General features: G+C 34.0%; 1 protein-coding gene and 1 long non-coding RNA gene across 4 annotated transcripts in view; both read right to left on the bottom strand.

Moving 5' to 3' along the window:
* The window catches only part of LOC129910773 (cyclin-dependent kinase 14), a 277,345-nt gene extending 265,014 nt beyond the window's left edge, over window positions 1–12,331 (bottom strand). For 2 of the 3 annotated variants that reach the window (XM_055988309.1, XM_055988311.1), the window contains exon 1: window positions 11,206–11,477. In XM_055988309.1, the coding sequence (XP_055844284.1) occupies window positions 11,206–11,284 (79 nt within the window). In that variant the 5' untranslated portion in view covers window positions 11,285–11,477. Of the gene's footprint in view, window positions 1–11,205; window positions 11,478–12,278 lie in introns of those variants that run through there. The other variant, XM_055988310.1, reaches the window with a different exon arrangement.
* Window positions 178–3,294, bottom strand: LOC129910775 (uncharacterized). The gene is made up of 2 exons (XR_008771553.1): window positions 2,577–3,294; window positions 178–2,522 (listed from the first exon to the last, which is right to left on the bottom strand). It is a non-coding gene; the product is annotated as an uncharacterized LOC129910775 (long non-coding RNA).
* Window positions 12,332–12,624: the final 293 nt, after the last annotated feature.

Here is a 12,624-nt window from a genome sequence, read left to right as displayed (position 1 = left end):
TACTTTGTTAATTAGACCCTGAATACTATTCAAACAAAAACACACTTTGCCATTTATTTGCAAAATAAAGCCCACGTGGCACTTAGCAACAGAATAATAATAAATTATCATCTGATGACAGCTTTTCTGCGAATGAACATCATATTTACGTTGTCTTTTCTTTTTTTTTTTTGTACATATTCTCCATCATTTTGAGTTGGGTGGAAAATATGAAAAATTCTTCTTCCTTCCTTTTATTCGTTCGTTTAATTTTAACGTGGGTTCGTATAAATCTATATATGTTTCTACTTTTTATACACATTAAAAATGCCATTGTCATTTTTCTCGACATCTTCTGCCAACTCTTTCCAAGATGAAACTAGAACCTTGTTCCGAAGGAAGACACAACTTCTGGTGGTGCTCTAGCCGGCTTAGTTTGTGTTTTTATTTTTTTTTTGTATTCAACTTCGCCAAACCAACATTCTTTAATATACTCTGTGTGTCGGTCGTGGCGAAACGAGTTTTTCGCATATACAAAAATGCAATCGAAGGCAGAAATGTTGTTCAATCAGAAAAATCAAGAATTGTCAAGAAAAACCCTCAACCTCAACAAATGCGAGAAAAGCCGCATACCTATACCTACATTATGTTTGTATTATACTAAGTACAGTGCACATTTGTGGTGTGTTTCTTATTTATTTATATCATTTAAGGGTTGCCATCACTTCAATTCATCAATTCAAGGCTCTTGGATTCAAAAAATAATAATGCAAGAGAAATTTGAAAATGAAAACATATTCTACTTAGGTTTAAGAAGCCACATTTACTGTTGTTCAAATAGAAACTGAATATTCGACCTAGATCTTGAGCGGAAATAATCCGTTGAGGGTTATCATTATAATTTTTTACACAAAAGAAATTTTCAAAAGTTGTTTTAGATAGGCTTATGAAAAAAAAAAATTATAATGAGTTGATACTCGTCCCTACCAATAAGTTTTGTTTCATAAAAACAAATATTCTCAAAGGGGAACCAAGCAGAATCAAATGCTTATAAAAAATATGTAGTTCGTAGGTATAAGGTGCTTCAAATCCCTAGAACGGATTTGGTGGCGTAGAGTCCTCATGCAGACTTTACCGTAGTTTTTTGTTCTGTTTGCCTTAATATTTTAAAGTGTTGCAAGCAATAAAAGAAAAAGCATTTGATATTGATTTTAAATATCTGCATCTTTTTTTCATACCAGAGTACTTTGAAATCTCACAAATCAGTCTCTACAAACATAAATACAGCTCAAAACTATTTATAACAATCATCACGGAAATGGTAGCTTCTAGTATATATTTACTTGAGACTAACAAAACCAAATCAAAATAAAGCAGCGTTAAATTCTATGGCCGTGAGATTCCACGATAAACGAATATTTCCGTCAATTAATTAATTGTTTGATCACCTGAGTAGTATTTAACACCATCTTGTTGGAATCGCACATCGTAATTGAGAAGTCCATCAAAAGATTAGGCAGAGGTTATTCGAATCCCAGTCTTTACGTAAGAAAGGGGAAAAAATACATACATACGGACCGCTTGACTTATGAAATAGTAGCTGAGGGTAGAGCGTATGGTACAGACAATTATAGTAGGCAGCATGCTAAGCATCAAAAACGCCCAGTAACTAAACACAGGACCATGGAACAGTTTATCAGACCATGATCATTATTGAAAGAAACACTGTTCTAAACTAAACTTAAGCTTTTTGATCTGCGATCTAAAATCATCAAAACATGAAGATTTGTTTGCAATACAAACACGCATGAATATAATACTGAATCACTTTGAGATTGTATATCCATTGCCCAAAGAGTTCATCATCACAAAAAAAAAATCCTCATAATTAAACAACTACAATGACAATTATTATTGTTCCTTATCTCAGAAAATCGATGGAATGAATTATTCAAATAACTTGGCGGCTACAATCCGCTGTGGATTTGGGCCTCAACCAACAAGCTTCGCCAGCCAGCTCTATCTTTATCTCGCTGCTTCCAGTTTCGCATGCCAAATTGATTGAGGTCCCCTTCCACTTAGTTGCGCCACCTCAGGCAAGGCAGTTTTGGAACGACGACAAATTCTTGAGTCTTATGCCTGCATATTTCACGCAATTATATTGGATCGATTATATTTTCATGAAAACCATTTTCATCTACTCTTAATTTGCTCTGAAATGTCCAACGTTTTGAAAAGTTCAGTACAATACGGTACTTCCTGCTAAGTTTTTGTAAGATTGAGGAAATAGCACCTTAATTCTACCACACTGTCAGTTTCTACAGACAATGTTAATTCATAACAAGAACTTTAAACACTTTAACTTTGCTTATATCCGTAGTCTCGTATTGTTTACTGCATCTCACGTTAATAAATCAGCTAGAGATAGTAGAACTTTGCCTCGAAAATGTTTTTAAACACTGCCTTCAACTTTAAAGAATATATCCTAGCGAGCTCCTTAAATGTATAACAACAGTGTCCTTGTATAATTTTATCTGGAATTCCTGGAAAAGTAAATCTGAAGTTATCCTCTTTAGAACCAAAATCCAAATCTCTACCTTCCTTTAAGTGCAAAAAGATTAGATGTCATTCCGGACATTAAATACAGCTGTAAAGAGGACTTCAGGCAAAAATGATTTTATGGATGTAAATAGCGGTTATGCCACCCATTCTTACATGGTGTTTCCATCAACATCAATAAAGTTAATAAAGAGCAGAGAATAGTTATTTTTGTACAGGACGACTGGAGCTTGCATGTTCGGTACAAAGGATGCACTTAGCGTTTTTCTGCACATCCTAATGCTAGACGTTAAAATCAAATATCAGGTATCCTATAGATATAGAGATACAACAAGCTTTATACTTTCAGACACATGATCGACACTCGGGAACGATATTTTCCAAGGCGGTTATCACTGCAAAGAAAGAATTCGTAATATTAAGCGGCAGTCACGGTTATTTTAATTCCATGTCATAGTGGTTTTGAAGGCAACGAAAGGGCAGATGAACTTCTCAGACAAGGATTGCCTTTTCATGACTTATGTACTTTTAGAAAGAGCAAACATTCCCATCTGAATTATAAAAAGCAATATCTTTTCAAATTACATTACAAAAGCAAACAATAGGTGCTAAAGCTCTCTTAACTGCGCTACCTATAACTAGGAATATTTCCACAACCAATAAAAAGTTCAAATTTAATTATTTTACACTCCACATCAACCTATAGGAAAGATTGTTGTAGTATGCATGGTTCACTGGCCGATATGAGAACATGCAAAGCACTATAACACTCAATACGTACTGTCGAAGTTATTTATATCAGCAAGAAAAGGGACGAAATTCATTTTTTGAGCTGCTGTGATGCTCTAGCTTGAAAAAAACCAATTCTTTTAAGAAGTTATTCCTTCGGTGACATACATAAGCTCTCACAATTAAAACACAGAGATTTGATCTTTTTCCCAAAAGCTACAAAGTGGATCTAAGAATGTCTCCAGATATTTGGGCTGCTCAATTCAATTGCTAGGTAACAGTCTCTTAAATTTTAGAGAATTTAAAGTTTCTGGTGACTAGATCTTGCCACTTATTATGATCATCTCTATATTTTTCTGATAATTTTGCACTTTCAAATTTTTTTTTTTTTACTAATCAAAGGTTTCATATATTTTTGTATTAATATGAGTTAGCCAGTGAGTCTCTTTTATTTCTGCGAACCAAATTTTAGCTATACCACCAATTGTCGAACAGGACTATTATCATTATTCGACTTGAGAATCACTGTTTCATTCAAATAAACGTCTTTTAGGTACCTGTTTGCGCTCATGCTGTTTCCATTTCTATTCAGAATATCGCTTAAAAACATAGACAACTTGTTATTACTACTATGTATTGGCTCTATCTTGAGCTAAGAATAATGTCAGTATCGTGGACTGCTCTAGATATTAATGCTAATTGTGTTAAACTAAGCAAAGTCCAACGTTCAGTCTGTTTTATGCATAGGAGGAGCACTTCGCACAACCCTTTCCGCGGCACTGGACACGCTGTTCCATTTAACACCCCTCGACATACATACCCTCCTTTTCATCAGAATAGGTACACAACTTTTCAAATGTTCAGTATTCGTTTTTTCCTTACAGTGTATGAAAAATAATAATTTTTTGATGTCAAGTCATTGTTTAAGATGTTAGCAGAATCAGCAAAAAAAAATAATTCAAAACGTGTGGTTATTTTTCTTGTTTCTATATGGCAAAGCATTTCACATCGAAAAACTGAGTTATTTTTTTGTTTCATCAGAATAGGTACACATAAGGAATGATGTCAAAGTGGTCCATGAAATTAATTTAAACCAAGTTCTTCTTAAAAATATATTTACTTATTTTATTTTTTGTATAGTGGTGTTTTTATTCATAAAAAATAACAAAACTGTCCAGGAATTGCATTGTTAAATTTCTTTATGCAATCTATCTGAATCTCTTCTGTAAATTGTTAAATGGTGGATTAGGAAATATTTTTGTCTTAAAATCGACTTTCATAAATTTTATCAGTACGGGCTAGCCATTTCCAAACATTTTCAACAAGGTTCAGGGTTGTTTTCTATGGCAGATACTGAAGTACTTCCTTAATTTTCACTGTGGTCCTGTTGAGAAATTCAGTATACTGGTTCACAAATACTAGAGAATTAAGGAAAAGTTCCTTGAATACTCATTTACAAAGAATAGTGACAATTCTTCACGTTTCAAATTCATTATTTGTATTATCGTAGTAGATTATTTTCTTACATGCCTTAACACTTCTTTTTTAACAATGAATTTGGTCTCAAAATGGTTTCTCCTTTCGCAAAATGTAAACTGATAGTTTAACTCACCAGGGACATCAAAATTAAATGTTCATTAATCCAAAAATAACAAGAAATACCACTCAACTTTTCATGTGGTAAGGGATTTCAAAAACCTTAAACGAATACAATTCTGTTCTTGGTTTAGTGATGGTGTCTTTTCAAAATTCAGCCATTTTAGAAATTTCGGACTAATGACCATTCTATTTACTGTTCTAAAATTACAAATAACAACTGTTTTTCACTTTTATTCTTGTCGTTAATCCACCAAAACTGGTAGCACATTTAAAAATTTACTCGTCCAAGAGTTTTTTTTGCATTTGTTTTACCATCATTCATTTTTTTGTACTCCCAGAATGTTTGTATCTAAAGTCTGGATAGAGCATATTCACAATTCGTAATTTTTTAACCATACCAGTACTGGTGGATCCTTCATTGTTTGTTTTATTTCTTAAGGTGTTTTCACCAAAATTTAGCGATTTTAATCCACCCATGTTTTTCAAAATGGTAGTATGATTATTAAATTAGACTTTGGAAAGTCCAGTTTTATGTTTAAATGGTAAATTTGCTCGAAATCCACAAAAACATTAAAGATAACAAGGGTGTACCTATTCTGATGAAGACAAAAATAAGTTAATTTTTCCTCAAAAAATACTTTACAAGAAAAACAATGGGAAAGTTATGGTCCATTTTGAAATAATTTTAGCCGTTGCTTTTCTAACATCTTAAACTATCAAAAAACAATAAAACCTTGTTGGATCACGCACCAATATTGGGGACAAACGGTTAATGAACATTAGAAAAGTTGTGTACCTATTCTGATGAAAAGGAGTGTATATGGCAAAAAAATGGCAGCTATTTGTCTCAAAGCCTCTTCACAATGGATCAATAATAACATTGGTCACTCTATTATTCTGAACTCATTTGGATCAATCCCAAGGAAAAATAGACTACACCATCCCACAACTGCAATTTCATAGAAAATTTCACTTAACCATCCCTTCCAGATCAGCCTGGGAGGATAGGGAATTCCTGGAAGATGATTTGTTCCATTTTTACACGGACCGATCAAAAACTGAAGATGCAGTTGATGGAGGTGTATACTCGGATAAACTTAATACAAGTCCACTGTAGCGTGTTCCAGGCAGAACTTTTGGCGATAGAAGAAGTCCTGTCTTGGTTTAAAGAAAACGTGGTATCAAACAAAGATATCCGTATCTTCTCAGGCCATTAAATCTCTTGATTTTGTTTCTACCAATTGAATAACTGTATTTAACTGGCGATTATATCTGATGGAGAGTTTAACATTCAGCTTTGCTTAGTGCCGGACCACAGAGATATTTAAGGCAATTGCAGAGCTGATGAACTTGCCAAAAATGGAACACTGATTCCTTTATTACCAAATGAGGTCAACATAGGATCGCTACGTGTTAACTAGTAGGAGGTGGAATCGGTTCCGCACCGCTTAGACTTGGGATAATTCTACTAATACGATTCTAGTGATCTGGATATAGACATATGCAAACTCGCTTGCTTCATTAGAAGCTCTAAATGGTTCAACGACTAGAAAAAAAATCTTAAATATTCATTGTGGTGTTACAACGGATCAACTATGGTTTAAGTTTGTGTTTTGTGTTGTTTGCGAAATATTTTCAATCAGTGTATTCTTCAGAATTGCTGGCAAATCAAGATTTGCCTAGGGTTAGTCAATGTGTTGATATTGGATCACTTATATTTAGCAAAGATGAAGTAGAAGAAGCTTTATAAAGTCTAGATCTTAATAAAAGTGATGGGCCTGATAACATTCCTCCTATTCTTTTAAAAAAATGTGCTGTGGCGATAGCTCAACCACTAACAATGATATTCAATTTATCTTTGTCAAAAGGAATTTTTTTAGATGCGTGGAAAATGTCTTTCTTGTCTCCGATCTTTAAGTCTGGATCTAAGCAAGACATAATTAACTATAGACCAATTTGTAAAATCTCAGCTATACCAAAAATATTTGAAAAAATAGTTTATAAAAGAATATCGGAAACAATTCAAGAAAAAATATCAGTTTACCAGCATGGTTTTGTTGTGGGCAAATCAACTGCAACGAATTTAACGATTATGACGAATGCCATATTAACAAATATGGAAATATGGTTTTCAAACAGATATTATCTTTACAGATTTTGCTAAAGCCTTTGACAGGGTAATTCATAAAATTCTTCTGTTTAAACTCAAATGCTTTGGCATTCACTCATCTTTGTTAATGTGGTTAGAGTCTTATCTCACTGAACGAGTGCAAGTTGTTAAAATTTTAAATTACCAATCTGATAATATATATGTTCCATCTGGCGTTCCACAAGGAAGTCACTTGGGACCATTGCTTTTCCTTATTTTCATTAATGATATCCCCAATTTTTTTCTTAGTTCGCAGTGTCTTCTTTTTGCCGATGATCTGAAACTTTATCGTAGAATTTCAAACAAAGATGATTGTAATCTTTTGTTAGCTGACTTGGAATGCTTGGTCAAGTGGTGCAAGACAAATTGCCTTGATCTGAATGTGGCCAAATGTCAAGTTTTATCATGTTACAGAAATCGTAGGTAGGTAGGTAGAGATGGCGGTCAAAGCAAACGAGCTTGATGACCCAATTAGCGCAGAATGCGCCGTTTTGATACCAAAACTCATGGAACCTATGATGGATTTATTAGAAGATAGAATTTAGATTGATTTTAAGAGGAAAAACAAGTGTTTAGGAACTCCTAAATCCACTTTGTTGAGTTGAAGAACGAGATCAAGTCTTTGATCTTTGATTCTGATATGTTATCTATGTCATTAAAGAATTCACTCCCCAGAGAAAGTGCTCTATATCTAGCGAGGGCCGGACATTGGCATAGAAAATGGAAGACCGTTTCTTTTTCTTGCTGGTCCAAACAGCTGCGACAGCAAGTATTGTGTGGTATACCCAACTTTGCTGCATGTTCCCCTATCGGCCAATGTCCTGTACACACCGCAACGATTCTGCTAATATCTTTTCTGGGTCTGGAGATTAAATCATTGGTTTTGGATTTATTATAAGTGGGCCATATTTTCCTAGATATGACGCAGCTATCTAAACTATGCCACCTATTATTTGCTTTTTTTAAAAAGTTTGAGAAGATATTGCCCTTCATGACTCCTATTGGAATGTTAACTGCTTCTGCTAGCGACTCATGAAGGGCCGATCCTTGCCTGGCCAGTTCATCTGCCTTTTCGTTGCCCTCAAAACCACTATGTCCTGGGATCCAGACTAGAGTGATTGTGAGGCTTTCGCTCAGTATTGAGAGTTGCTCTCTGCACTGCTGAACCAGTTTGGATGATGTCATGACTGAAGAGATTGCTTTTATAGCTGCCTGACTATCTGTTAGTATAGCTACATTCTGGGTTTGATTTAAATTTATTCTTAGTACTTTGCAAGCTTCCCTAATTGCGAGTAATTCTGCTTGAAACACGCTTGCAAAATTTGGAAGTCGAAAGGATTTTGAAATATTAAGGGATTCATGATAGACACCCGCACCGACCCCCCAGTCCATTTTTGAGCCATCAGTGAAAATACAAGTGTCGAAGTCTCTCGTCACAATTCCATCTTCCCAGTCTGTCCTCAACGGGAAGCTGACCTTACAATTCCTTACAGTGTTCAAGGTAGGAGTGTGATAGTCGGTAGGGGTCAGAAACATATCTGATGGTACTAAATTAGTTATGTCACTATGACCAAAAGGTTTTACCTTCCAACAGCCGGTTTCTTTTAGCCTTAATACGCTACAAGACACCTGGTATTTGACATGAAGGTCTATGGGTAAAAGGTGCAAGAGAACGTTTAGAGCCTCAGTGGGGCACGACCGGAGGGCTCCAGTCGTCCCTACGCTTGCCGTTCTCTGGATTTTCTTAAGTTTGTTGATGTTGTATGCTTTACTTAGAGCAGGCCACCAAACAATGGCGCCGTAGGTAAGAATGGGTCTTACAACCGCTGTGTAAGTCCATAGAATCATTTTTGATTTAAGGCCCCATTTTTTCCCAAAGGTTTTACTGCAGGCATAGAAAGCAATGCTCGCTTTCTTAACCCGCTCTTCTATATTTAGCTTCCAGCTCAGTTTAGTGTCCAAAATTACACCTAAATATTTTGCGCTAGAAGAAAGTGATAAGATTTGGCCGTTAAGCTGAGGTAGAGGGAAGGCAGGGATTTTGGTTTTAGTTGTAAAAAGCATCAGTTCCGTTTTACTTTGATTAACTCCTAGGCCACAGCTTGTAGCCCAGTTGCTAACTCTTCTCAAAGCCGTGTCAGTGATCTCACTGATCACGGGTAAAAATTTTCCTGATACAAGTACAACCAGATCATCCGCATATGCCACTGCCTTCACTCCACTTCTCTCAAGCTTCACGAGGATATTGTTCATAACAAGGAGCCATAAAAGGGGGGAAAGAACGCCGCCCTGAGGCGTACCCCTGTTGACGCATTTATAACAGTGTGAATTTCCTAAACTTGCTTGAATTCTTCTCTCTTTTAGCATTGAAATAATCCAACTTCTGATGTACAGAAATCGTAGTCCAATTACTTTTGAATATAATGTTAATAACACTGAGCTAGAAAGAGTAATGCAGAAAAAAGATCTAGGAGTTATCTTTGATGTAAGTTTGTCATTTAATCCGCATTATGACTATATGGTTAATAAGGCAAACCAAATGCTAGGTTTTCTTAAAAGAAACACTAGGGAATTCAATGATACTTTTACATTGGTAATTTTATTCAATTCATTAGTGAGATCTGTGCTTGAGTACTGGCTGTACAGTTTGGAATCCATATTATTCTAATTCTTCGGTAAGAATCGAAAGAGTTCAAAGACATTTTACGAGGTTTGCTTTTTTTAAGTTAAATTGGAGAATTCCTAAACCTTCTTACAAAACCAGATGCTTATTATTTGGAATAAAAACTCTGGAAACAAGACGGAAATATTTTTCAGTCATGTTTGTTAGAGATATTTTAACCGGTCATATACAATGCCCTCCTTTAAAAAAAAACCTATTTTTTTGAAGGAAATGCACCATCTAGATTAACACGTGAACGTTTTGTAATATATGAACAGTATCATCGCAGGAACTATGGGCGCAATTAACCTATTTCCCGTTGCATCAGAGAGGCTAATACTATATGCTCAAGAGTAGATTTTTTTATGATTTGTACAAGAGATACTTTTAAATCAATTGTGATATGTCTTATTTAGGTCCAATTTATTCACACTCCATTAAATTTAAAGTCGCCATTAAAAAAGGGAAATTTTAAAATTTGTATGCGATTTGACAGTTTTATAATTTTTAATGGAGCCTTTAAAAATAATGGAGAGTGAATAAATTGGGCCTTAATGTTATTTATTTACCTGTTTTACTTTGTTATTTATGTATATTCAATTTTAATTTGTATAAATTCCTATGTTCCTTTTTTGTTTTGCTTGTTACAAAAAACTGTTATAATTGTTAAATAAAGTATAGCATTATTAATTTTTTTTTTATAACCCACCTACTAAAATATTTGTTAATATGTATATATTAGTTTGTAAGAGTTTATATCTCTGATTGATGAAAATAAATAAATAAATAAATAAGTGCTGGTAGCAACGTTAACCTTACTTAACCTAACGTTCCCTATATCAATTGGTATCCTAAACAGCTAAAAGACAATTTGTATAGTGTGCACACATAAATAAGAACACAATTGAACCAATCCAACAAACAAAGATCCACATTTAAGCTAATTTCTAGCAGTAATTAGCTTATTTAACAAAAAAGAAAAGCTGCAAGAGAGCTTCAAGCCTTTTAAATGAAATGCAAAGCAAGGCACTGAATGTTTTTTTACAGAAGAACCATCACTGAACAACTAAGACCAAAAAAGACTTGTTGTCCCTGTTCCATTGGAGGTGGTTGTCTACTAATAGTAGAAGTTTTGGTTAATCTAGTTCTATCATCTACTTTGCTACCTCCCAAAGGAACAGGGTACAGGGCTGTTAATGTTTTCCTAACCAAGTAAATGTATACATGTGAAATGGAAACAAGATCCACTAAGATTTTAATCTCTAATTAGAAAGAAATTCCAATACGCCTACTTAGAATAACAAATAATGAAAATGGCAACCCTAAACTTCTCTGTCAGATCCAGGATTTTATGACAAAAGGAAATTCATAACTCAAACCAAAATTCCCTAAACGTGTGGAAAGGAACATTCTAAATAAGAAAAAATATAATTCAGGGCTCTTTTGCATTTCTTTGTTTTAATCCCATGGTAACCTAGTCATAAGGCAAGGCACCGTTTTATTTTTCTTTTTTTTCAATTTAACTCACCATCTTTAGAGTTTTTTGTTGTTTGACTCGAACTGTCACCTCCACCAGCTGATAAGCTCCTCTCCATTGAGCAGTGCATTCACTTGACTCCTCTACCTGCCGCAGCAAAAAAAAAAAAAACAAAAGCCAGACTCCAATAATAAATTGTATATTCCACAAGATATTTTGATTAATTTATTTTTGTGTGAGTGTGTGTGTGCTTCTTGCTTCACGTGGCGGCCACAATTTTTCCTTTAGCTTTTCTTTTTTTATTTACAGAGAATTTTTAAAAGAAAAATTTAAAAAAACTCACTCAATACATTTGCACTCAATTTGACTTAAATTTTATTAAAAAAAAAAACAACGGGACAAAATTAAACAAAAATAAAATCAAATAAAATAAAATGAAATGAAAAAAATAAAAAAACAAATTAAAAAATAAATCGAAAAGAATTTTTCTTCTCGTTGCTTCTTGGAGATTTGCTTCGAAAACGACTTCGACTTCAGGTGAACGAAATTAGGAACAAAAAACGCACACACTCGAGGGTCGCAAAGGGGAACAGCGGCGACAACAGAAAACAACCAAACCAACACACTCACTGAGAGGACGAGAGGAAGAGCACTTGGTTACTTTTTTCTTTTATTTTTAATTCACTGTAAATTTAAAAGAAAAAAACATACAAAACATTTATAAATTTTCTTTTGATTTCCTTGATTTTTTTGTTGAGTGATAAATCCGCGGCGAAATGATTGATTTTTTGATATATTTTGTGTAATGTGTGGCAATCACTATGGTGTTGTTGTTGTTGTTTTTTCTCTTTTTACTTTTTGTTACTGGAATGCGATTGCATGGAATTCAATTCAAATTCACATCACTTATTTTGACGAGAGAGAAGAGAGGGATAATAAATTTCTGTTCTTATTTTTTCTAATTCTTTTTTGCTATTTGGGTTGCTGCTGTTGCAGAATTTTTTTTGAGAGAGATAAAATTCAATTTTAAACACGTTATATGACTTAATTGAATAGAATATAATTAAACATCGATACGCAATGTGTGTAATCGATAATTGTTAATTTATTAACGATATTTCTACATGAAATTGTAAATTTTCTTGCTGCACGAAATTAAATCAAGTAAACGCGGCCATTAAGGGCAACCCGGAACTAAAAGCGAAGATAGTTGCAGTTCGGATTCTGGTTTATTTCTTCATGGGTTTTTTTTTGAAGGGTAGTTTGACAATTGGAAAGTTGAGGCGAATTGAAGTATGCGCATAGGTAAATGACAGTTCTGACTGGAATATTTTTGTAATAAAAATTATGTTTATTTGTTGGAAAATGAAAGAAAGTATGATAAATAAGAGAAATATAAGGAGATTTTTGGTTGAAAATCAATTAATGTGCATTAAATTGTGATTATTGTAAACATATTAGAGCGAAAAT

The sequence above is a fragment of the Episyrphus balteatus genome, chromosome 2 (assembly GCF_945859705.1).
Source record: "Episyrphus balteatus chromosome 2, idEpiBalt1.1, whole genome shotgun sequence".
Taxonomy (NCBI): domain Eukaryota; kingdom Metazoa; phylum Arthropoda; class Insecta; order Diptera; family Syrphidae; genus Episyrphus; species Episyrphus balteatus.
The sequence above is the reverse complement of the archived record's forward strand: the minus strand, read 5'-3'. Positions and strand labels throughout refer to the sequence as shown.